At 38.9% G+C, this 24,932-nt stretch overlaps 1 protein-coding gene across 1 annotated transcript in view; it reads right to left on the bottom strand.

The window, feature by feature from the left end:
* Window positions 1-14,391, bottom strand: part of SMCO2 (single-pass membrane protein with coiled-coil domains 2) — a 23,262-nt gene extending 8,871 nt beyond the window's left edge. The window contains exons 1-5 of the mRNA XM_081818943.1: window positions 14,123-14,391; window positions 11,707-11,824; window positions 7,372-7,508; window positions 6,014-6,163; window positions 2,960-3,050 (exon numbers count right to left, since the gene is read on the bottom strand). Coding sequence (XP_081675069.1) covers window positions 2,960-3,050; window positions 6,014-6,163; window positions 7,372-7,508; window positions 11,707-11,824; window positions 14,123-14,250 — 624 coding nt within the window. The 5' untranslated portion in view covers window positions 14,251-14,391. The remainder of the gene's footprint in view (window positions 1-2,959; window positions 3,051-6,013; window positions 6,164-7,371; window positions 7,509-11,706; window positions 11,825-14,122) is intronic.
* Between the last annotated feature and the right edge of the window lie 10,541 nt (window positions 14,392-24,932).

The following is a 24,932-nucleotide window of genomic DNA, read 5'->3' as shown; positions in this document are numbered from 1 at the left end:
GGGAGAGGGAGAAGCAGACTCCCCGCTGAGCAGGTAGCCCGATGCGGGACTCGATCCCGGGACTCCAGGATCATGACCTGAGCCAAAGGCAGTCGCTTAACCAACTGAGCCACCCAGGCGCCCTAAATAAATCTTTAAAAAAAAAAAAAAACCCAGCTTCCAGAAAATGTATAGTTACACCCTTCTTTTACCAAGTTCATCCATCCCCAATCCCTGAATTGTGTGACTTAAATATTTAGAAAGGAGTTGTGATCTTCTAATCACATTTTACTTGGTACCCTGGTTTATTTATATAGAAATATCTTTACACGGTACTTATCTAAGATAATTGCATCAAAGATAATAGATAGGAGTCAGTTGCAGAATGAAAGTCTATCATTCATATCAAGTCATGTTGATATGGAGATCTCAGAAAGCTTCGTGAATTTGGGGGTTAAATATCAGGCAACAGCCAAAGGCCACCTCAAAGTCCTTTCTTCACCTTAAAGGTCTTTTAATTTTGTTTCTGCTGTGTGTGTATTTTTTAAGTGATTTTACCGATTTTTCCCTCCTCTCTCTTCCATTCCTTTCTGAGTCATTCCATTTCTTCACAAGATATAAATGAGCCAATACATGTGGTTTTATTTTAACTTTATTAGCTTATTTCTCCTTTAATTTGCCCACACCACACTTTGGTTGTTGTTTCCATATCTAAAACTCTTCATTTCCCTTTACCAGAGTGAAACTACAGCCATTCCTACTGACTTTGCTTCTGTAATACTTATATTTAAAATTTCTTATTTAGGGACACCTGGGTGGCACAGTCAGTTAAGCGTCTGCCTTCGGCTCAGGTCATGATCTCAGGGTCCTGGGATCGAGCCCCACACTGGGCTGTCTGCTCCGCGGGAAGCCTGCTTCTCCCTCTCCCACTCCCCCTGCTCGTGTTCCCTCTCCCACTGTGTCTCTCTCTGTCAAATAAATAAATAAAATCTTTAAAATAATAAAATAAAATTCATTTTATGGGGCGCTTGGGTGGCTCAGTTGGTTAAACATCTGCCTTCAGCTCAGGTCATGATCTCAGGGTCCTGGGATCGAGTCCCGCATCTGGCTCCCTGCTCTGCGGGGAGCCTGCTTCTCCCTCTGCCTGCTGCTCCCCCCTGCTTGTGCACTTGCTAGCTCTCTCTCTCTGACAAATAAATAAATAAAATCTAAAAAAAATAATAAATAGATGAAGTTTCTTATTATATTACTGCATTTGCTTTTATGGGGCCTTTCCCATCACCCTTTAGACTTATTGAGGACAGACCTTGTGTCCATTTTTAAAATCCATGTGTATTGAGGTATAATTTACATATAGTAAAACTCACTTTTTAAAAGTGTACTGTTCTATGAATTATGACATAATCAACAGAACAAGATATGTAATATTTCCATCATACCCCAAATTTCCTTGTGCCCCTTAGTCAATCTTCCGCTCTCTTTCCCCATGCAATTCCAGCAACCACTGATCTCTTTTCTGTTCCTATAGTTTTGCCATTTTCAGAATGTCATGTAAATGCAATCATGAAATATGCAATCTTCTGGATCTGGCTTGTTTCACTCACCATAAAGCACTTGAAATTATTTCATGTTGTTGAATGAGTAAGAAGTCTATTCCTTCCTCTTGCTGAGTAGTATTCTATCCTATAACATGTACCACAGTTTATCCACATACAGGTTGGTGGATATTTGGTGTGTTTATAATTTTTAAGTCATGCTGTTTTTTTTTAAAGTGCATACAAAGCTGTGCATCTTCAGGCCAGAGAATCTCCATATGTATTTGTCATGCCTTCCCTTTTCGTATTATCCCAAGCCTTTGTTGGTTTCTTTTTTAAATCTCATTTTCATTTATCTTTGTGCTCTTCTATCTTTCTCCTCATTCCTTTGATACCCATCCCTCCCTAACCCTACCTTCTACTGAAAGCCTCATCCCTGTAACACAGCTGACTCTTGGAGAAATTTTCCAAGGCAGAATATTTCTTGGCTTTGTCCTCTTCCCTTTTCTCATAATTTGCAATTTCCAAAGCCCAAAGATAGTGAAAAAAACTTTTGACTTTTCATCTAGCTAAAAATGAGGTTGCTACTTCAAAATTTTGGACTAAATCGTGGCTAAAAGTATTTCCCCCCCCCCCCCGGTGTTAAATCTGTGCTGATCTGTAGTTGACTTTTAGTATGTGAGGGGTCTAAATAAACATTACCTTCCTGCAATAAAAGAGACATTTCTTCTTTATTTCCTCCAAAATTCACTTTTTAAGTTTTTTGGCTTGAGCTAAAGCAGAGGAAGTAGATAGACACGGGTTTCTCCTTTCTTAGAGAATTGTTTTTCAAAGGCATGAAGTTTAGAAATACTGTCAGGCAGGGCTCTGAAGTCTAATTCTTATCCAAAATTGGTCACTACCTTTCTAACATCCTATGACTCTTTAAAAAAGGGAAATTCAACCTTTCTCAGAAAAGAGTCTCTCGGCAGTGCAAGGCAAGAAAACAACAGAAAAACTGGAGACTGTGAAAACCAACACAAGAACTCTTCATGAAAGCATCAAAGATGAACACAAATATATCTCTTACATTTTAAGGTTGCAGTTATTCATAAATATTTAATCCCTGGATGTCTCCTTGAACTGTTAGGTGCTGGGTACAAAGATCAAGAAGAGAAGTCTTCTGTTAAGGTACTCATCATGGTCTTAAGATGGCATCAAGATATAAGCCTATCAAACTGAGTTTATAGGTAGAATTAAAAACTCGTCTTTTTGCGTTGTCAGAGAATAGAAGTGGTGGTACCCACATGACAGGTGCTCAGAACTGACCACCAGAGAGCAATCCTCCTCATGACAAAAGATGGGTTTCAATTCTTAGTGTGGTCTGTTAAATAATAGAAGGGGTGGGAAATGGTGGCAGAGTTCCCACAACCTCCCTGATTATCTTTTCCAAGCCTCTAGCTTACCTCAATGTTTTCTCCCTGATCAGGGTCAAGGTCTTGGTGTGACTCCAGCTTTTCAATTTGGTCCTCCAGAGACATCACCTCATTTAATAAGCTGCAAACAGACCAAGAGATGGACTAAGTCCTATGGATTAAGAAAAATCACCCAATAGACAATCTTTTGTGATTTTTCAAGAATGATATCCTATTCTTACATAAGAGGACTCTTGCGTTGTGGTTGTGTTGGAATGAGATGTCACAAATGCAATGCAAGAAGGTAAAAAACACTAAATAATCTAGATAATGGTAAAGAAATGTAAGGTCTAATTGGATACAGAGCAGAAAATTTAAATGATTAAAATGGAAGCTTAGCTAAATTTCTAGAAAAAAAAAAACCCACAGAAAATCTTTGGGACTTACGACTAGGCAAAGATTTAGACTTGACACTAATAACATTACCTATAAGAGGGAACATTGATAAACTGGACCTCATCAAAATTTAAAGCTTTTGTTTGGTCAAAGACTCTGTTGAATGGATTCACTTGTCAATATCTGGCAAAGGTCTTATACCTAGAATATATGAAAACTTCTTAAAACTCAACATTAAAAAACCAAACTATCCAATTAAGAAATGAGCAAAACACATGCACAGACATTTCACTAAGGAGATATATAAATGGCAAATAAAGACATGAAAGGATGCTCAGCACCATTAGCCATTAGAGAAATTCAAATTAAGACTATAATGATATATTACTACAAATTTATCAGAATGGCTAGGATGCAAAACAGTGATAATGCCAACTGCTAGTGAGGATGTGGAGAAATTGGATCACTCAGACATTGGTGGTGGGAACATAAAATGGACAGCCGCTCCAGAAAATAGCTTGGCACTTCCTGTCAAAACTAAAAACAGACTTACCATGTGACCCAGAAATTTCATTCTTGGGAAATTATCCCAGAGAAATGAAGAGTTATTTTCACACAAGAATTTGTACATGAATATCCAAAGTAGCTTTATTCATAATAGCTGAAAACTAGGAATAACACACTTGTCCTTTGATGGTGAATGGTTAACCAAACTTTCTCTCTCTATATATATCCACATACCATGGAATACTACTCAGCAACAAAAAGAAAGGAACTATTGATATACAGGCAACAACTTGGATGAACCTTAGGAAAATTATGCTGAGTGAAAAAAATAAACCTCAGAAGGGTACATAATGCAGGATTTGATATAGCCAACCTTTATGAAACAACATAATTATAGACATGTGGAAATGATTTGTCATTGCTGGAGATTAGGGGTCGGCTTAGGTGTGGCTACAAAGGGCTAACACAAAGGAGTCTTGTGCAATGGTACAACAGATTCTTGATGTGGTGGTGGTTATGTAAGGCTACCCATATAATAAAGTTGCACAGAACTATACACACACTTACATGCACAAGTGAGAATACATATAACTGGGAAAATCTAAATAAGCTCTATTCATAGTACCAAGGTCAATTTCTTGGTTTTGATGGTACACTAGAGTTGGACAAGATATTACCATTTGGAAAAGCTGAGGAAAGATGAAATGGGCAAATTCCTCAAAAGATACAATCTACCGCTAATATATACCCAACAGTTCAGTAGCCTGAATGGCCCTATATATCATTAAAGAAATTAACTATGTAGTTAAAAATTTTACTCTAATGAAATATCCAGGCAATATGGCTTTGCTGGTGAATTCAATCAAACATTTAAGGAAGAAATTATGCCAGTTCTACACAAATTCATCCAGAAAATAGAACAAGTGGGAAAATGCCCCAGTTTTTACTATAAGGCAAGTTTTCTGATACTAATACAAGAAAGAAAAAGGCCAATATCTCTCATTACATTCATCCAAAAATTCCCTTTTAATAAACAGTATCCAACAATATATAAAGAGAATAATATATTATGACCAAATGGGGTTTATTCTGGAAACTCAAGGCTGGTTCAACATTGAAAAATCAGTCATTACAATTTGCCATATCAAGAGACTATGAACAAACAAACAACATGATCATTCATAGATGCAACAAAAGCTATTGAAAAAATTTAGTATAATACCTGATTTTAAAAACATCTCAGTAAACTAAGATTAGAAAACACTTTCTCAATCTCAAAAAAAAAAAAAAAGCAAAACACCTTACATCACAATGCTTTTTCTGTAGGACTGAAAACAAGGTAAATATGTCTAGTGTCTGCTGTCATTCCTCCTATTCAACATCATACCCCAAGTTCTAGCCAATATGATAAGGCAGCAAAAAGAAGTAAAAGACGTGCAGATAGAAAAAGAAGATATAAAGCTCTCTCTATTTGCAGATGACATGATTATCTATGTGGAAAATCCCAAATAACTTACAAAACTACTTGGAGCTAATAAATGAGGTTAGCAAGGTCACAAGACACAAGACCAATATACAAAAACTAATTGCATTTCTATATCCTGGCAATTAATAATTAGAAATTTTAAAATTTAAAGTATAATGGCACCAAAAGCATGAAATACTTCGGCACAAATCTAACAAAATGTGATATATCTGTACCCTGAACATATAAAACACCAATGAAAGGAATTTCTTTGACTCCAAAGTCCCTTCTCTTTATACCAGTGACTAGAAAAATAATAATTACTCTTATCTTTTCAGTTTCATCTTAAAACTTTCCACTTAAATTCAGATATGCATTAATTTAACAACCATACTCTTTAATACTTTTTTCATGTCATGCAGGTTGGATCCCTTTGGACAATACTGGCTAAAGCTCAAGGGGTTATTGGAGACCTGAAGTCCTTCCTCGGATGGCCATTAACACAGTTTCCAAAAAAAGCCAATGAGAGAAGTCCTTTCCTTGAGAGAAGAGAGAGCAAAGATGCAGATAACTTTGAAACAGGCTTTGAGATTTTGTGACATTGACTTCAAAACGTAAGACTTGGTACTTCTTATTCTGAAGGCATGCCTAAAAGACTTTACCACCTTAAACCCAGAGTTTCTGAAGCTATGAAAATTTTCAATATTTTCTGATCAAACCCAATACCCTAAAATTACCTCTTCATTGTGTTTTCTGTTAGGTTTATTTTTTGTATAATATTGTTGATTTTCTCCATCCAGCCTATGTGATCAGCTCCAAGTTCTTTCACTTGTAGACCCATCTGTGTATTCCAGTAGTTTAGCTGGAAGAAAGTGTTCTCCTGACTCCTGCAGAAATATTATTATGATCAGTTTTAAGGTAAGAAATGGGAAACATCTTCAAATGGCCCCAAACCTTCTCTCTTTGAATGGCAAGTTGGTATGCTGATTCATTTCCTGTCACCAAAATGGGCCAGGTAAGCAGTTAGGCCTCAAGAAAAAAGTTTGAGCACTTATTTGATATCCATTTTAGCAGATCTTCATAAAACTGGAGAAAATAAAATGTATTTTACATTTAGTAAAAAATAATGATATATTTTTAATTTCCCTGCATGGAATGAATGTTAAGAATTACACTATCCTAATGAATATTCTTGTTAGAAGCAGAGAGCTATGCAACAGGGGAAGGGTCTACAAGGGTTTAATAATACATTTCTATTGAGAATTATAATTCTTTTCTTTTTTTTAAAAGATTTTACTTATTTATTTGAGAGAGAGAGTGAGTGAGAGAGAGAGAGAGGGAGAGAGAGCACAAGTGGGGGGAGGGAGAGGGAGAAGCAGACTCCCCACTGAGCAGGGAGCTTGATCCCAGGACCCCAGGACCCCAGGATCATGACCCGAGCTGAAGGCAGATGCTTACCCCACTGAGCTTCACTGAGGAGCTCCCATAATTCTTTTCATATCTAGAAAATTATCTGAGAGTGACAAGATATGCATTAATTCCACTCTCCAAAGAAGAGTTTGCAAAGAGAAACCTATGGCTCAGCCTACATCTCTAGAAATACCTCTACTCCATATTCTTACTAGAATATGTAGGTAGTTACTTGTGCACATGAGTGCTTAAAGGTTTAAGACATATGGATTTTAAATCTTCCAGGCTTTCCCTAAGTGCTCTGCTAAATTTCATTTTCTCCACAGAATATTATTATTTTCTTTTTTTCTTTAAAGTATGACTAACATACAGGGTTATATTAGTTTCAAGTGTACAACATAATGATTCAAGAGTTCTATGTGTTATTCAGTGCTCATCACAATAAGTGTACCCTTAATCCCATTTATCTATTTTACTCAGCCCCCCACTCACCTCTCTTCTGACAACTACCAGTTTGTTCCCTGTACTCAAGAGTCTTTTTTATTTGTTTGTTCATTTGTCTTTTTTCTTAAATTTTACATATAAGTGAAATCCTATGGTATTTGTCTTTCTCTGGCTTATTTCACGTAGCATTGTACCCACAAAATATTATTAAATGATTCCTTTTGCATGTGTCAAGGCTTACAGTTCAGGGATGTTCTCCTTGGAAAACTGCAAAGATGTGGATACATGAGGATCCTCATGTTGAACCTGATTTGTTTCTTGTTCATCCTGTTCATTCTGTAGGTCCTGGTGATGCTCAGCCTCCAGCTCCAACATATTCTGATAAAGATTATGAAAGAAGCAAAGCAGAAAAAAAGGGTTTTAACAAGAGGTGATGATCTCTTTAGCTTATTTATGCCCCTTTCTCTGGGGGCAAGCACACAGCCCTCTCTGAGGCTGGAGCTTTCTACTGCATTTATAAAATAAGTAGACATGCCCTCCTGCTCCACTGACAGAGGAAGGCTGGGGCGGGGATGCATAGAACATCAGTGTCCTCGTGCAGAGCTCTTTTCAGTGCTGATGAGTAACAGAATTCCACCCGACCATGGACTCTAGCACTCCACTCCAGATGACTGGTTTCCCAAAAAGTCAATGTGAAGGGAAAATAAAAGGGGAAGGAACTGTTTTATGTTCAGAGAGTCTAAAGAGATATAACAGCTAAATACATTGCATAGATCTTGTTTCGATGCTGATTTTAAAAGTACAGGCATTTCCTGGGTTTTGGCACCAAAAAAAAATTTAAATAAATAAATAAATAAAAGTATGGGCATTTGAGGGACACTTGAAAAAATTAGAATTCTCAAAAATTGAGGATATTAGGTTACATCATGGAATTATTGTTAGTTGTCCTGATGTGATGATGGAATCTTGGCTATGTAGAAGAAAGTCTTTATTTTTAAAAATGCTGTCTGAAAATAAACAGGGATAAAGTCTCATGCTGTCTTTGACCTACTTTTAAATGGTTCAAAAATTCCATCTATTTACATATGTAAAGATAAAGCAAATGTGACAAATGGTAACAATTTTAAAATCTAAGTGTGAGAATATGATTGATCTTCATATAATTCACTTGAGTTTTCTTTTTATTTAAAATTTTTCATAATAAGAAGTAATAAGGGAGGGGAAGCCTACTCTATCAGCTTGACCCACAAAATTTATTTTTTGTTTCTTTATTCTTTGCCTTGTTCTAGAAAAATATTCAAGGCATTTTCTGGTATTTCACTTCTATGCATGCACACAATTGCCAATAATTTATCTTTGAACATTTCTCTTCTTTAGTAATGACATTGTGAAATATTTCTCTGTCCTTTGAAGAAGTTTGGTCTGAAATCCTTGTGTTTCAGCAAAACTATTTTTAAACTGGAAGGAGAAAAAGTTGGAGTGCAGATCAGTCTGTTATTGAAATGTCTGGATAAATTACTGGCCACATCACCAGGAATAACTAACATTCATGTAACTCTTTACAAACTTCTTTCATGTGCCTTCTTTCTTTTAATTCCCATGATAGACTTGAGGTGGATAAAGTCAGGTGTTGAAATCCCCTAGGTCAGTCACATTAATGATTGGTCCAAGGTCATATGGTGTAGTGGGTTAAGTGGTCACTCCAAAAAAGATATGCCCATGTCCTAATGCTAAGACCCTGAGAATGTGACCTTATTTGGAAGAGTCTTTGTGGATGTAATTGAGTTAAGGGTCTAAGATGAGATTATCTTGAATTACCTGGGTCCTAAATCCAATGACAAGTGTCCTAATGAGAGACAGAAAGCACCTACACAGAGGGGGAGGTCATGTGAAGACAGAGGCAATCACGTGTGTGAGCTCACTGAGGGCAAAGGATTTTAGACAGAGATATCCTCAACACTTTACAGTGCTTAGAACATAGTGGTTGCTCAATACGTGGTATTAGAATAAATAGACTTCAGTGTTCACTGCAGCACTATTTACAATAGCCAAAATATGGAAGCAACTTAAGCATACATCAATATATGAATGGATAAAGAAGATGTGGTGTGTGTATATTTATATATGTATATATATATACACATATACACATATATATGTGTGTATATATGTGTGTGTATACACACACACACACATACATACACACAATGGAATATTACTCAACCATGAAAAAGAATGAGACCTGGCCAATTGTGACAACATGGATGGACCTAGAGGGTATTATGCTAGGAGAAGTAAGTCAGAGAAAGACAAATACCATATGATTTCACTTACACGTAGAATCTAAAAAACAAAACAAATGAATAAACAAAACAAAACAGAAACAGATTTATAAATACAGAGAAAAAACTAGTGGTTGCCAGAGGGCAGGAGTGAAGTAGGGGAAGGGGATGGAGAGGTACAAACTTCCAGTTATGAAAAAAAATAATAAAAAGACTACAGAAGTAAGGAAATACATTCTGCTTGTGAGAGATGCAGACAAAAGCAGGAAATAGGAAAGTCTGCTCACTCACTGGGCACCTGAAATCAACACTATACATACCATGCCAGAGATTGGAAAATGCGAAATCAGAGCAAACCATTCACTTCTAAACATGTTGGGGGCTTTGACGGTTAGCTATGGCAATTTTGGCAGCCTGGCTAAAGTCTGTTTTGTTAATTAAACCAACTGATTTTTTTTTAAAAACTTCTGTTAATTCTGTCCTTTTTCTGAACCTTTAAATCGTATGGTCTTATTAAAAAAACAAATGTAAGGGGCGCCTGGATGGCTCAGTTGGTTGGGCGACTGCCTTCGGCTCAGGTCACGATCCTGGAGTCCCGGGATCGGGTCCCGCATCGGGCTCCCTGCTCGGCAGGGAGTCTGCTTCTCCCTCTGACCCTCCTCCCTCTCATGCTCTCTTTCTCTCATTCTCTCTGTATCAAATAAATAAATAAAATCTTTAAAAAAAAAAAAAAAAAAAAACAAATGTAAGATTATACAAATTAAAGACCTTCTGTTTTGCTTCCAGAGAATAAGAAACCATTTCTTTCCCAAGAAGTCATATATTTGTCCTTTTACTAGCAAAGAGCCTAGTTTATTAATACTTCTGTTAATTATATAATTGCACGTGATTTATTTTTATATAATTGTAGAATTTGCTGCATAAATAAATTGATATAAAGAAATATAGCCAAAATTTTTAGAAAGCCTTTTGGTAAACCTTATACCCTGACTTGAAGTTTGTAAGAAATAGTCTTTTTGCCTTATACCATGAGAATGTGGACTATTTGGTAAAAATAATTCACTCTTACAGAGTGAATAATTTTATTCTCTAATTAGTCTGATCTGAACTGGGTCAACAGGTGATGTTCACTGATGGACAGGATTCAGCAGGGCACATTACACTGTGCATGCAGGGAAGGTGTCCTGGCAAAGTGGGTTTAATGGCAGCAGCCCCTGCGTGGAGGCCAGGGACAAGGCCCCCACCCCCCCAAAATCAGATGATATTATTTATAGAATAATACCTTCATTTGTTCCCTAAGATCATAGGGCCTCATACCTCAATTGCCCTATTTCCTTTTCTCATCTTCAGCCTTCCTAAAAACCCCATCCTAAATCTCCCCTTCTCATTCAGTTCCTATTTTTTTTCCCATAGAAGGTGTCTGTCTGTCTGTCCTTTCACTTCTTGTCTGTCTCATTTTATCTATTCTCCACATCTTTAACTCCATCCCCTCATGCCTTCTAGCCCCTTCTATTTCTTTGTTTGCTTACTGAAGAATCCTTAAAGATAAGGTCCAGCTTAGGCTATTCTTTGGTGGCCTTTCCTTCTATGGATTGACAGAATTAGCCATCCCTGAATCCAAAATATATTCAAAGTACTCAAGTAGACAATGAGCTCGATCCTGAGCTTCCTTTTGGGGCTGCATAGGCCTGGGAGTGGACATTCCCACACTATCCTTCCTTCATGTTTTTTTGACTGGTTGAAACCAATGGTCAATGGCCTGGGGAATTTATGGAGAGATTTGCTCAATGATAATAAACTCGGTCTGTCTCAGCCATGATTTTGCTTTGATCTAAATGGTGGTGGAAACATAAACCCTTTCCAGGATAATCTCAGGCGTTTGTTGAAATTTCTTCCATTCCACGTCAGCTGGGTGACTGACTTTCAAAGACCGAGAGATGTTCAGACTGAATGAAGAGTAACTAGATCTCTCTCATGCTTCCTGTTGGAAGACAATCTGTGAGCAGGGGGCAATTTGACACATGGCAATTTAGTCCGAGGTGAAAAAGGTCACAGTGTTTTCACAAATCCCAAGGCCCGAAGTAACATATAATGTACAAGTCATTGTGTGGGAGGGTTAGCAAGTCCCTCATGTGATAGCAGCAACCCTCAGAGGAGACACCACCTCCTTCCTGGTTTCAAGCTCCGAACACCCTGCACCGACCACAGGGAAACCGTCAGGTATTGCCTTACCGCTTTGAGGTAGATGTCAAGTTACTCTCTTCACCCACCGTGAATTTAAGTCTCCCCCTTACCCATTTTGTAGTCTCTGTCTCATGAAGGAAGTCGGTTTGCGGCTTTTTGGAGAAAACGTTGTCCTTATCATCTGATCTGTCCAAGATGTGGTCCATTTTGGTAAAATCCCTTAGCAAACTGTAAGCCACACAGTCAAAACAGATGCTGTTATTATGCTTTAGGAGTACAGTATAGGCCTGCCCTAAACATTTCTGGAGGGAGAACACTGGACTCTTTCCCGGGCCCCAGGACCACCTGATCTGCCTCCGCGTGAATCACGTCGGGCATAGTACGCTGCACAAAACGGGAATAGAGAGGCTGGATAAGTATTTGCTGACTGAATCTAGAAGTGATTTAACAGTGAGATTTCAAATTCCAAAGCCATTGCAGCTGTGTAGCTCTGTGTGTGCAAATGGGTGTGTAAAATAAACAAATAATAAATAAACACTCTTTTTAAAAAAGTAGAGTTAAAAAGTGCCATGTAGTTCAAAGACCATGCAGAACGGAGTAAGTCTGCGATCCCATCTTGATCTCTAGCCCCCAGATGTCCTCCCCACAACATTTGCTGGTTTCTTCTTTCTTCTTTCACAGAGATTCGATGCCTAAATAAGCAGCTATGCTTATGTAAATATATATGTCTTTTAAATCTATATGAGAGAATATTATACACACTATTCTGTACCCTATATTTCTTTTTTAACAGCCTCTTGGCGTCCATTTCATATCAGTACATGCAGAGCTGCCTCATTTTACTTTATTTTTTTGAGATTTATTCATTTATTTGAGAGAGAGAGAGAGAGAGAGAGAAAGACCACAAGTGGGGGAAGGGGGAGGAAGAGAGAATCTCCAGCAGACTCCCCACTGAGCCTGGAGCCGGGATGTGGGGCTTGATCTCACAACCCTGAGATCATGACCTGAGCCAAAACCAAGAGTACGACGCTTAACTGACTGAGCCACCCAGGTGCCCCTGCCTCATTTTAAAAATGGTTATATGGTACTCCATTGTGGGGCCATACACTAATTTGCGAATCAATTCTTTATTAATGCATACGTAGATTCTTTCCAGTTAATTGCTACTACAAACGATGCTGTAATGACCATCCCGACACATCTATGTGTCGACGTATATGTGTACAAGTATATCTATTGAATAACCCTACAAATAGAATTGCTGGGTCAATAGATACATATATTTTAAATTTTGATAAATGCTACCGAGTTATGCCTTAAAGAGGTTGAACCCATTTACACTTCCAGCAAAAATGATGAGTGTGCCTGTTTTCCACTCTTTTTCTACAATCATGTATTATTAAAGTTTTTAATCTTTGCCAGTTCTGTATGTTTAAACTGGTATCTCATTTTAGTTTTAATCTTTAGTTTTCAACCCGGAGGTGGGGCGCACTTTACGCTTACCCTGCATAGAAAGGGTTTTGGGAATCTATAAATATTTCTATAGACCGAATAAATATTGCTTACGTAAATAAATACTGCTCAAAGTTTCCAAATGTATATACAACTGTTATTAACAAATTACAAATGCATTTAAAAAAAATGAAGGGGGGAAATCGGAAGGGGAGACAAACCATGAGAGACTATGGACTCGGAGAAACAATCTGAGGTTCTAGAGGGGAGGGGGGTAGGGGGATGGGTTAGCCCAGTGATGGGTATTAAGGAGGGCACGTTTTGCGTGCAGCACTGGGTGTTATATGCAAACAATGAATCATGGAACACTACATCAAAAACTAATGATGTACTGTATGGTGACTAACATAACATAATAAAAAAAATTTTTTTAATGAAAAAATTATCTCCCCTAATTCAGTAAGTTATGTAGTACCATTAATGACACTGATAGATTCATCTTCACTTGAGGAAATAATTACTAATAATTCATAATGCTATATTAAAGGATTATTTAGCTACTTAAAAAAATAAAAATAAAAACATCTTTGATGTCATAATAGCTTTTTTTGACATACAAGCGTTCTGGAAAATCTTTTACTTTAATAAATTTCACCCTATTTAAAAAGGTTGTTAACCATTGGTTTATATTATAACACATTTTTATCATGTACTAACAAATGCATATGTATATTTACATGAACACTTTGTGCTTTGTCTACTATACAAAGCATTGTAAATGGTTTATATATTTTGCAGGTGAAGATAATAAAGGCACAAAACAATCAAAGTATTTTTGCAAATTGAGATTAGAGCCTTGACCATTTCTATTCAGCTGATGTCCACCTGGTTCATGACCATAGGCCCCTTTAGTGACTCACAAAAAATATTCATGAGGTCAAAATTAGAAGAATCATAGAGAAGACGGTCAACCCACCCCTGAATTTGGCAGTCTTATTATTTGCATCCTGCTGTCCCAAGGAAGTGTCCGGACAGGACCACAAAAACTGCCCCCAGGGCCCAGGCTTCACTTACTTCTGCATTGCACCTTCAGCCACATCCATATTTTGGAGAAAGCCATTGTTTTTCTTGGTCAACTGTTGTTCCTTCCCAACTGTCATCATCTGCAGAGATGTCCTGTCACTTAGCTTCATGAGCGCCATTTCTTCAGCACTGCGGGGACAATGATGGCAACAAGATGGCTTTCACCACAGGATTGGCAACTATATTCCCTTCGCTGATACACTGAGAGCAGGTGTATTAACCCTTCTCCTACCCAAACTGACCATCAGTTGTAAGGGACCCCAGAGTAAGTTCTTAAGTTACTCTGTTCAAATATATACAGGAAAGTTTCTGTGTGTGGCTATTCCTTAGGACGTCTCTGGTGAACATGAGGGTTGTCTGAGCCTGCAAATGTGTATTTTGAATCTTTGAATGGGACTATTAGAGAGCAATATAAAAGAACCAGGCTAGGGACACGGGAAACTTCACTTTCATAATCTCTTTCTGATCATATATATATGTGCATTGTAAAAAATAGAAAAGAAGAAGGAACTAGAAATCATTGGTACTCTGGAGATAACCAGAGACACCAGGGAGATATCCAGACAAAACCACTGTTAATATTGTGTTGTATTTATTTCCATTTCTAAATTTGATATTTGTCTTATTCTTTTCCTATTGTTGACAAATAGGTTATATCTAAGTTTTTACTAATATAAATAATATAGTAATGAATATCCTTGCTTAGTAATTTTCAGTGCATCTCTATTATTTACTTAGGATACTTCTTTAGAAGTAAAACTACTGGGTCAAAGTATATATGCTTTTTTTTTTTTTAGAGAGGGAGAGGGCGTGGGGTAGGGGAGAGGGGTAGAGGGAGAGGGAGAGAGAGAATCCCAAGCAGTATCCACACCCAACATGGAGCCCAATTTAGGACTTGATCTCACAACAATGAGATCATGATCTGAGCTGAAACTGAGTCAGTCACTTAACTGACTAAGCCACCCAGGCACCCCAAAATGTATATGCTTTTCTAATTTTATTTATTTATTTATTTAGAGCAGGGGGAGGGGCAGAGGGAGAAGGAGAGAGAGAATCTCCAGCAGACTCCCCACTGAGCATGGAGTCTGACACAGGACTTGATCCCATGACCCTGAGCTGAAGTCAAGAGTTGGATGCCCAAGCAACTGAGCCACCCAGGTGTCCCTGTAAAGATTTAGAAAAATATTCCCAAATTACTTTTCTAAAGTTTCAACCACTATACACCACCAGCAGCTGTATAGGAGAAGGGGAACTTTTGTTCCAGCCAGGCAGGCAAGTGTTAGCAGGTGGCAGAGGAGTGAATTGTTAGAGTACTGAAGTGCTGAGAGATATAAAGGTGAAAGGAAATAGAAAGGGGGTAGAGAGGTGTGAGACAGGTTCTAGAAAGCTCATATGAAAAGCTAAAAGAAAGGATCCATATGAAACATAACTCCTAGTTATTGGCAGGAATCACAGGGAGTACCCACCACCAAACAGGAGGAAACTTTCTCCTCTGGAGTGTGGCCTGGCCCCAGGGCCCTAAGAGACAGGGTCCCTGAGGGACCGAGGGGACTATAGACTCATGGAAAGGAAGGGATAGCAGGGATTTCCCTGGAAGAGGAATGGTAGGAGTATCGAGGGTTGGGGAACCCAAGATTTTGGAACAATCTGGGCAGCTAATGGCCTGGTCCATCACTCAGTGGCAAAATTCTGTTTTGTGTTTGACCAGTGTGGGGATCTGCAGTGGATGTAGTACAAAGGGGACTCCTGTGAAGGAGGAGGAAAGGGAAAGACTAGAATGTTTGATGTGAGATAGCTCCATCCTTCTTAACTCTGAGTGTGACAAAAAAGAATAAAAATTTGATCTCTTTCAGGAGGGACACTGTGACCTGCCCAATTTCATCACTGTTCCTATCTGGACAGTTTCATCTGTTTCCTGAAAATGTTAAGCATTACTAAGGCAAATGCAAGCTCTGAAAGATGAATGGCCATGAAATCTGCCTGGTTTCATGTCTCTTTCCTGTCCAAAAATTAGAATACTGTGCAAATAACATTTCCTTATTTTGGTAATTTTTTGACATCCTAATAGCTTCCATTGGGTGATTTAAAAGAAAATCTGTTTCTCTCAGTTCAAGTACCTACACAAATTCTATGTCCATACATTTTCTCTTATTTCAAACAACAGAATCCTAATGATGGCTTATGTTTGTACAGCTCCTAATAGATTACAGTGCTTTTCACATATTATCTTATTCAGTTCCCACAACAACATGGTGAGGAAGGTATTATTCCTGTTTTATGTGTGTGTGGTCTGGAGCTCTGGGAGATGGTGTGATTGACTTAGAGTCATACAGCTGGCTAACTAGCAAAACTAGGACTCAGAATTTCCATGTCCTTACAGCTACTTGTAAGGGGTTCTCCTCCACCCTGATCTAGACCAGGGCTCCCCTATAAATCTTTGTTATATTGGAAATCTCTATACTGTTCAGTATAGTAGGCACCAGCCCCCTGTGTCTATTGAGCATTTGAGATGTGGCTATTGCAACTGAGGAATTGAAATTTTAATTTAACCTGAATAAATTTAAATTCAAATAGCCATGTGTGGCTGGTGGCTACCATATTGAACAACTCAGAATTTTCTAGACCAGGAATCAGCAAACTATAGCCTATAGGCCAAATCCATCCAGTCACTTGTCTTAAATAACATTTTATTGGAACACAACCACACCCATTCCTTTTCCTATTGTCTATGACTGTTTCTGTGCTGCAAAGACAGAGTTGAATGGCTGCGAGGGATATAAATTTGGCACACAAAGCCTAAAATAGTTACGATCTTGATCTTTATGGAAAAAGTTTGCCAACCCCTGTTCTAGACCATCACCTTCTTCTGTGATGATGGGTGTTTTCTACAATGAATCAACTGGATGTAGTGAATAAGAATTTGAGTTTTGGAGAGTCAGGCTGAGTTCATACCACAGCATCAACGCCTAGCAGCTGGGCATAATCTTAATATTCTAGGTCTTACTCTTCTCATTGGTAGAACTGAGCTAACATTACTATCACTAGTGTTAAGAGAGTTGTGAGGAGTAAATCAAATAATTCGTATTGTACTTAACAGTGTCAGATTGATGCAAACACTTGGCGATGTTATCTATTAAAATAAAAACAGTAAAGACGGGAGCTATTAGTAAGGTTTCTTGAACTCCAAATAGAATAATAATAATGATAATAATAAATAATGCTTACACATATGCAGCAACTTTACTTTATTAAAAACTTTCACTAAGTTGTTTCATTTGATTCTCACATCTACCCTGAATGGTCAGGCAACCCAGGCAGATCTTATAACCTCTATTTTTTAGATGCAGAAACTGAGACTCAGAGAGGGCCCATGATTTGCCCAAAGTTTTATTGCTAGAAAATGGTAGAATCAGGATTTACACCTGCAAGTTTTGGCTACAAGTGTGGCAATTATCCTACTATTATACATACATTTGATGCCCAATATGTTTTAATGGGTTACTTAATAGCCTTCTCACCTCAAAAACAAGCTAACATTTTAAGCTACATTTTTTTTTTTTTTAGTAATCTCTACACCCAGCATGGGGCTTGAACTCAAGACCTGGAGATCAAGAATCATATGCGCTACTCAGCAAGCCAGTCAGGTGCCCCTGAAGTCAACTCTTGACTAGTTATGTAGTTTTGATCCTTGCTACTCAAAGTATGGTCTGCAGACCAGCAGCATCAGCACCATCCGGGAGCTTGCTATAAACACCCAGAATCTCAGGTTCTACCCTAAACTCACTGAATCAGCATCTGCATTTTCACAAGATCCCAGGTGATTCATATATGTATTGAAGTTTGGAAGTATTCAAACTCTAGACCTTTGAAACTCGAATCTGTCTTCTCCATCCTACACCCTATCTCTTCATTCCTATATGTTTACACCATTGACCTCTAGGGTTGTTTGGTACAACCGGAATGAATCCCTCCTCCTTTCCCCAACCTCATCAAAACCTTTAAAATTACAAATTTGGTGGGGCACCTGGGTGGTTCAGTTGGTTAAGCATCTGACTCTTGGTTTCAACTCAGGTCATGATCTCAGGGTCCTGAGATCGAGCCCCATGTTGGGCTGCATGTTCAGTGCAGAGTCTACTTGGGATTCTCTCTCTCTCTCCCTCTCCCTCTGCCCTTCTGCCTCTCCCCTGACCCCATGCTCAATCTCTCTCTTTCTAAAATAAAAAAATAAATCTTTAAAAAATATAAATAAAATTACAAATTTGGACAAGCATTATTCAAAAGGAACCGATAAACTATTTTAAAAGACAGCTGGTGAAATCTGGAACTTACATTTCATGGGGGATTTTCTCCAGGCCTGACCACTCAGATCACCCTCTTCAGTACCTGCTAGCCAGACAATTTGGGTTCCCAGAAATTTTAAAGCATGGTTGAAATAATCAAGGATTTGATGTCACCATAGGCTTCTGGCCAGGTGAGTGAGGTGGTGGTGAGATGGTAAAGCTGTGAAATATGTCTCTGCCTGGTGATATCTTGTTCTTCCCGATTAGGCAATCACAAATAACCTCTCAATTCAGTGGGGTAGACTAACAACAGTTAAGTTTCCCTGGAAAGTTCTGGCAATGTCAGATCCGCCTTTCCCCAGTGCCAAAGGCAGAGATGAGGCCATTTATGAGTGGTACACACCTAGGCAGGTGAGTTTGCAGTTGGACTTGCCCTCTCTGACATTCCACGTGGAATGTGGCACATGCAACCCTTCAACCCCCTCTCACAAGGTTCCAGGGGTGCAGAGCTCTCCTGCTTTCTTTTAACTTATATCTCCAGCTTGTCTCCCAGCTTCCTTGCTTCTCCTATCAACACTTTGGAAACTAAATCCAGCCCTCTGCCCATCTATCTACCGACATGATGCTCTGGGATGCTCTTCCAACTTCAGCTGCTTCTGCCATGCCCGCTCCTTTCACCTCCTTGTCTGAACAAGGCATCACAGACCTTCTGCAATAGAGGACATGACTTCTCCCATTTCCCCCCACTTAGCAGGAATGAGGAAGCCATTGATCTGGCAAACCAGAGCTACTCCTACTTTATGGCTCTGTCATCTATTCATCTTTGAAATCCATACTTCCTCTTACCATTCTCTACCAGGCACTTTCACTTCTTCCAAGACTTCAGTGCCAAGTTCACATTTTCCTTGGCACCTCATCTTCTCCCCTCATTCTTGGGGAACTCAGCACCCATTGGAGGGGGCTAACATTCTGACTTCAGGGGTCCTAAGCCACCAACTCTTAAAGTTTTCCTCTACAACTACCAACATTATTCAGCAGCATGGTGATGAAATCAGAACAACTTTTATAAGCATGAACCTTAGAATGAGGTCAGTGTTTCAAACCTGGCTTTGCCCTTCATTAGCTATTTGGTTTGTGGCAAAATATAATTTCTTTGTCTAAAAAACGTGTTTGAGAATACCTGCCTACTTGGTTTGTCAAGAAGATTAAGGCAATAATGAAGGCAATAATGCATGATTGCTAGTGCTCTGGCCAGAATGCAGACTCTATGAAGACAGCGATGGCTGGTACTTTGTTGACTGCTGTACCCCAGCACTAGGCGAGTGGCTGCTACTAGGCACTCAAAAAAATTTTGCCAAAGAAATGAAATGAATACATACATGGTAGCCATGTTTTCTATGTCAGTATTTTAGGTCTTGTCATAACCCTGAGTATTTCCTCAGCTAAAAGCTCAAGGTCAGATATCTCACCTTTCTTCTTCTGGGCTTTCTATGCTCTCCACCTAATTAGAAACCCAGACTCTATCACCTTGTGACCTCCCATAGTACCTGCTGGGCCAATCTTCAGTCTTGGGTTCCTGCCTCATATCACGACTATGCTCATACCTTTGGTTGTCCCAAGTAACCCTATGCTTCTTTAAGAAAAATCACAGATGCCTGGATGGCTCAGTTGGTTAAGCATCTGTTTCGGCTCAGGTCATGATCCCAGGGGCCTGGGGTTTAAGCCCTGCATCGGGCTCTCTGCTCTGGGGGAGTCTGCTTTTCCCTCTGCTCCCTTCCCGTCCCCCACCCCCGCTTGTGTTCTCTCTCTCAAATAAATAAATAAAATCTTTAAAAAAAAAAAAAGATACAAAAAGAAAAATCACAAGATTCTTATGAGTGGCTCCACCACAATTTAATAACAACAACAATAACAGCTAACACTTACTGAGTACTTACTAATATGCCAGGCACTCTTCTAAGTGTTTTACATATATTACCTAATCCAATTCTTACCACCTTTCAAAAATGACTGTTCTTCACATTGGGTTCTCACTGTTACCCAGCAAAACTTTACACATCTCTTGTTGCCTCCCAGACATATGGGGCCAACAGCTGTTTTCTGTCTTGCTTGGTTCCTTTCCATCTCTGCCCCACTCCCAAAATGCAGCCAGCTCCCTCTGTGAGCAGTGACCCAGCCTCCTGCATTACTGCATTTCTTAAAATGTTGATGACTATAGTTGCTATTTCTATTGTTTGTTACATACTCTTACCCTAAATGTTTCCAATATGGCTTCTTGATTACAAGGTTTTTTTGCTTTTTTTTTGTATTTTTAGAGCCTTTAATAATCTAATTTCTTTGGTGGAGTGGATGCTTATTTTTTTTTAAAAGATTTTATTTATTTATTTGAGAGAGAGAGTGATCGAGAGAGAAGGAGCAGGGGGAGAGGCAGAGGGAGAAGCAGACTCCCTGCTGAGCAAGGAGCCTGATGTGGGACTTGATCCCAGGACCCTGGGATCATGACCTGAGCCGAAGGCAGCTGCTTAACCGACTGAGCCACCCAGGTGCCCTGGATGCTTACTTTTGCATTTACTTTAATAATCCAATTTCTTTGATGAGTGGAAATAGTACACTTTGTTTTTCACACTTATTTGATCCCAGAGGTTTTTCCATGCTCAAAGCACTGTGTTTCATGGACCACACTTCAGGAAATCCTTTTTAAAAATTATAGGTAATGTAAGTGAAGTTCCAGGCACACAGGAAGGTCTTGTAAGCAGTAGTAACCACTACTGACATCATAGGGCATCCCTATTGTTGCATCTTGGATATCATGACTGGGCAGCATTCTCGAACTATTTCTAGTCCAGTGTCATAATCTCTAAATGCTCAAAAAGCCTTCCCCCAAGGCCTGAAGCTAGGTCTAACTGCCAAGCATTTGTTCCACCCCAGGAAGAGGGTCTGGTTCTGATCCTTGTTTAACCTCCCTGTCCATCACCAGGCCATCTCCAGCCTAGAGATGTGACACTTACATCAAGAAGGGCATTACAGGGGCACCTGGGTGGCTCAGTCAGTTAAACATCTGATTTCAGCTCAGGTCATGATCTCAGGGTCCTGGAATCGAGCCTCACGATAAGCCCCATGTCAGGCTCTGCACTCAGTGGGAAGTCTGCTTGTCCCTCTCCCTCTCCCTTTTCTTCTGCCCCTCTCCCTGCTCGTGCTCTGTGTCTCTCTCTCTCAAATAAATAAATAAAATCTTTAAAAAAGTGTGGGGCATTAGATTGCTGTGAAAACCCTACGCTGTGAATGTATTGGCAAAAGGCCTCATTGAGAACCCAGAGATTTCAGGAATTAAACCTAGAAAGGAGTAAATACGTGTTTATTAATCAGAACCTTTTAATGAATACCTTTCCATGGAGGGTTTTGTACTATTTTAACACACTAACATTGTTATGAAGCCAGTAGTCATATCAAATAATCTGCCTGGAATGTGCCTCTTTTTAAACTTTGCCAGGACAGAGAGATATCTGCGAGTTACTTAATATCTCAGAGCTTCCCTTTTCTCATGAACAAAATAGGGAAATGTCTACCTCGCAGGCTTATTGTGAGGAAGAAGCAGGATAATTGTGTATAAAGCATTTGGTCCAGTCCCTGGAATTCAGCAGGCACTGAAAAAGAGAAATGACAGCTTGGAGGAATACAATATGTGAAACCTCAGGTGGTGAAGGTCTTGACCGCCAAGATAAGAAGAGCATTAGTCATCCTACATCTGGGAAGCCCCTGGCTCCCAGCCCTTTAATAAAATGATTCTCACTGTTTTTAAGAAAGAAAAAGTTGAAAGAAAGGAAAACTACTGTGTCCTGTGATATTCAGGAAGGGTCTCAGAAGCCAAAACTCTCTTATGAGACCCTAAACAAGAGTGATGTCAGATTTGGAGCTACAGGAAGTGGTAGAGAACACATATAATGAGAAAGATTAAGTAAAGTAGTGCCTACAGCTTCCCAGATATTTAGGAATAAAACATCAGTGTGAAGTCCTCTTATATGGTGGTAACAGCATCCTCATCTCTACTATCAAATATTTATCAGCTGCTTATTGAATCTAGGGCACTGTGCTAAGTAAGGCAGGGGAAGAAAAGATGTCACAGACAGTCTTTACCTTCAGCTTAGAAAAAGATAAAAACAGTAACATTTAATATATGTTGAGTGGCGTTTACAAAATTGTTGTAGCATTGCAGAACAAAGGGATTGTTGGAAGGACGCCTACCTAGGGTTAGGGTGGCTTTTCTACTACTTTTAAAGAGGTTCCCATCAAATGTTGTTCAGATAAATGAAGAATAGGGAAGAAAGTTTTCTAGGGAGTGGGACCTGTTTTAAACACGTTGGCATGCCAACGCAGAGAGTTCGAGCTTAACCAGAATTTGATGAGATGTTTTCCTGACAAATTTCATTGTATTTTATCCAGATGTAATTTAATTGCTGTTTTAACCAATTAACAGAAAAGAAGGCAATGATGAAAGACACGTTTACGTCAATACATATTTATAGCCATATTGATACTTTTTCTTTTCATAGAGTAATAATGTACAGGATGTTCATCCAAAGGTTAAAAGTGGCTCTTTTGGAATAATGGGAATTTTTGTGATTTTCTGTCCAGTGCAGTGCAGATTTCAGAGGGGAGGTAAGAAAGGAAGGAAGGCAGACACGCCTGCCGGTGATGGGGAATTAGCAAAGATTCCTGTGAAAGGACATGCCATGACCCAAGTCATGCTCTAGGAACACAGCAATTTCAGGCAGCATTTTAGAAAGGAATAGATGGTTTCTAAGCAAGCTGTTAGCAAACGAAGCAGTGGTTTCTGGGCACTGATGTGGGTTTTCCAAGACAAGCCCTGTGAAACTCATTTCATTTCCTTTTGTATGACAGATGCAATTCATCTTTTCTGCGCACAAAATCTTCTCTCAAACATTTAACAATTCAATTGACACAGAATGAGAAAAATTGAATCATTTGGAAGCCCCAGAAAGTAAGCCATAAGAAGGAAATTTAGTTTTTCTGCAAATGGAAAAAAAAATTCTACCGTAGCATGCAGATTTTCTCTTAGTCATCCTCTCCCTGAAACATCAGCCATCTTACCTCCTCTGAGAGGAGATAACATGAAAGTATTACATTTCAAGTTTAATCAAGATTTCTAGTTAGAGTTTTCATTTATTATGTCATAGGCAGATTTTGGCTTTACCTGTAATCTTAGGGAATTTCTACAGAAATCAGGAAGACATTTGGAAAGAAAGGCTGTGCGACACAAGTGGGATGGATGTTTCTAGCACTGGCAGGCTTTTGACTGCAAAGATGAGAGCCCATATATTGCCTGCAATCCTCAGTCATTTCAAGCTGTGGTTTCTTGGGGTGCCTGGGTGGCTCAGTCTGTTAAGCATCTGCCTTCGACTCAAGACATGATCTCAGGGTCCTGGGATTGAGCCCCGCATTGGGCTCCCTGCTTGGCGGGGAGCCTGCTTCTCCCTCTCCCACTCCCCCTGCTTGTGTTCCCTCTCTCACTGTGTCTCTCTCTGTCAAATAAATAAATAAAATCTTAAAAAAAAAAAAGCTATGATTTCAGGGCACCTGGGTGGCTCAGTCGTTTAGGCGTCCCACTCTTGATTTCAGCTCAGGTCATGATCTCAGGGTCATGAGATTGAGCCCCAGGGCAGGCTCCATGCTCAGTATGGAGTCTGCTTGAGATTCTCCCTTTCCCTCTGTCCCTCATCCCACTCTCTCTCTCTCAAATAAATAAATAAATAAATAAATAAATAATCTTAAAAAAGAATTAAAACACTATAAAAAAACATAAACTAAAAATGAGAAAACTTGCCTTATAATCCTTCTCCTCCTTAGAGACATCAATATTTTGATGTGTATTCTTTCCAGATACTCATGTACTCATATATACATTACCTTACATATTCAAATGCTTTTTTTTTTTTTTAAGTAGGCTCCCTGCCCAGTGCAGAGCCCAACACTGGGCTTGAACTCATGATCCTGAGATCAAGAGTCAGACACTTAACTGACCAAGCCACCTAGGTGCCCCCATATTCAAATGCTTTTTATATAATATTACTGTGCTCATACTGTATATTATGTCCCACATGTTTTCCTTTTTTAGTATGTCTCAGAACCTTCTAAGTCAGTCTTGTACATCTTCTTCATTCTTTTTAATCATTGTGTAATATTTCATACCATCAACTTCCATAGAGTATTTTAACCATCCAGTCTCCATATTCTTGAATATTTAATTTGTTTTCAAGAGGACATTAAGAAAAATTATATGCCAACAAATTGGACAACCTAGGAGAAATGGATAAATTTCTAGAAGCACATAACCTTCCAAAACTGAATCAGGAAAAAATAGAACATTTGAACAGACCTATTACTAGCAATGAAATTGAATCTGAAATCAGAAAACTCCCAACAAACAAAAGTCCAGGACAAGATGACTTCACAGGTGAATTATACCAAACATTTAATGAAGAGGTAATACTGATTCTTCTCAA

The sequence above is a fragment of the Leptonychotes weddellii genome, chromosome 5, assembly GCF_054177405.1.
Source record: "Leptonychotes weddellii isolate Sample4059 chromosome 5, ASM5417740v2, whole genome shotgun sequence".
Classification (NCBI taxonomy): domain Eukaryota; kingdom Metazoa; phylum Chordata; class Mammalia; order Carnivora; family Phocidae; genus Leptonychotes; species Leptonychotes weddellii.
The sequence above is the reverse complement of the archived record's forward strand: the minus strand, read 5'-3'. Positions and strand labels throughout refer to the sequence as shown.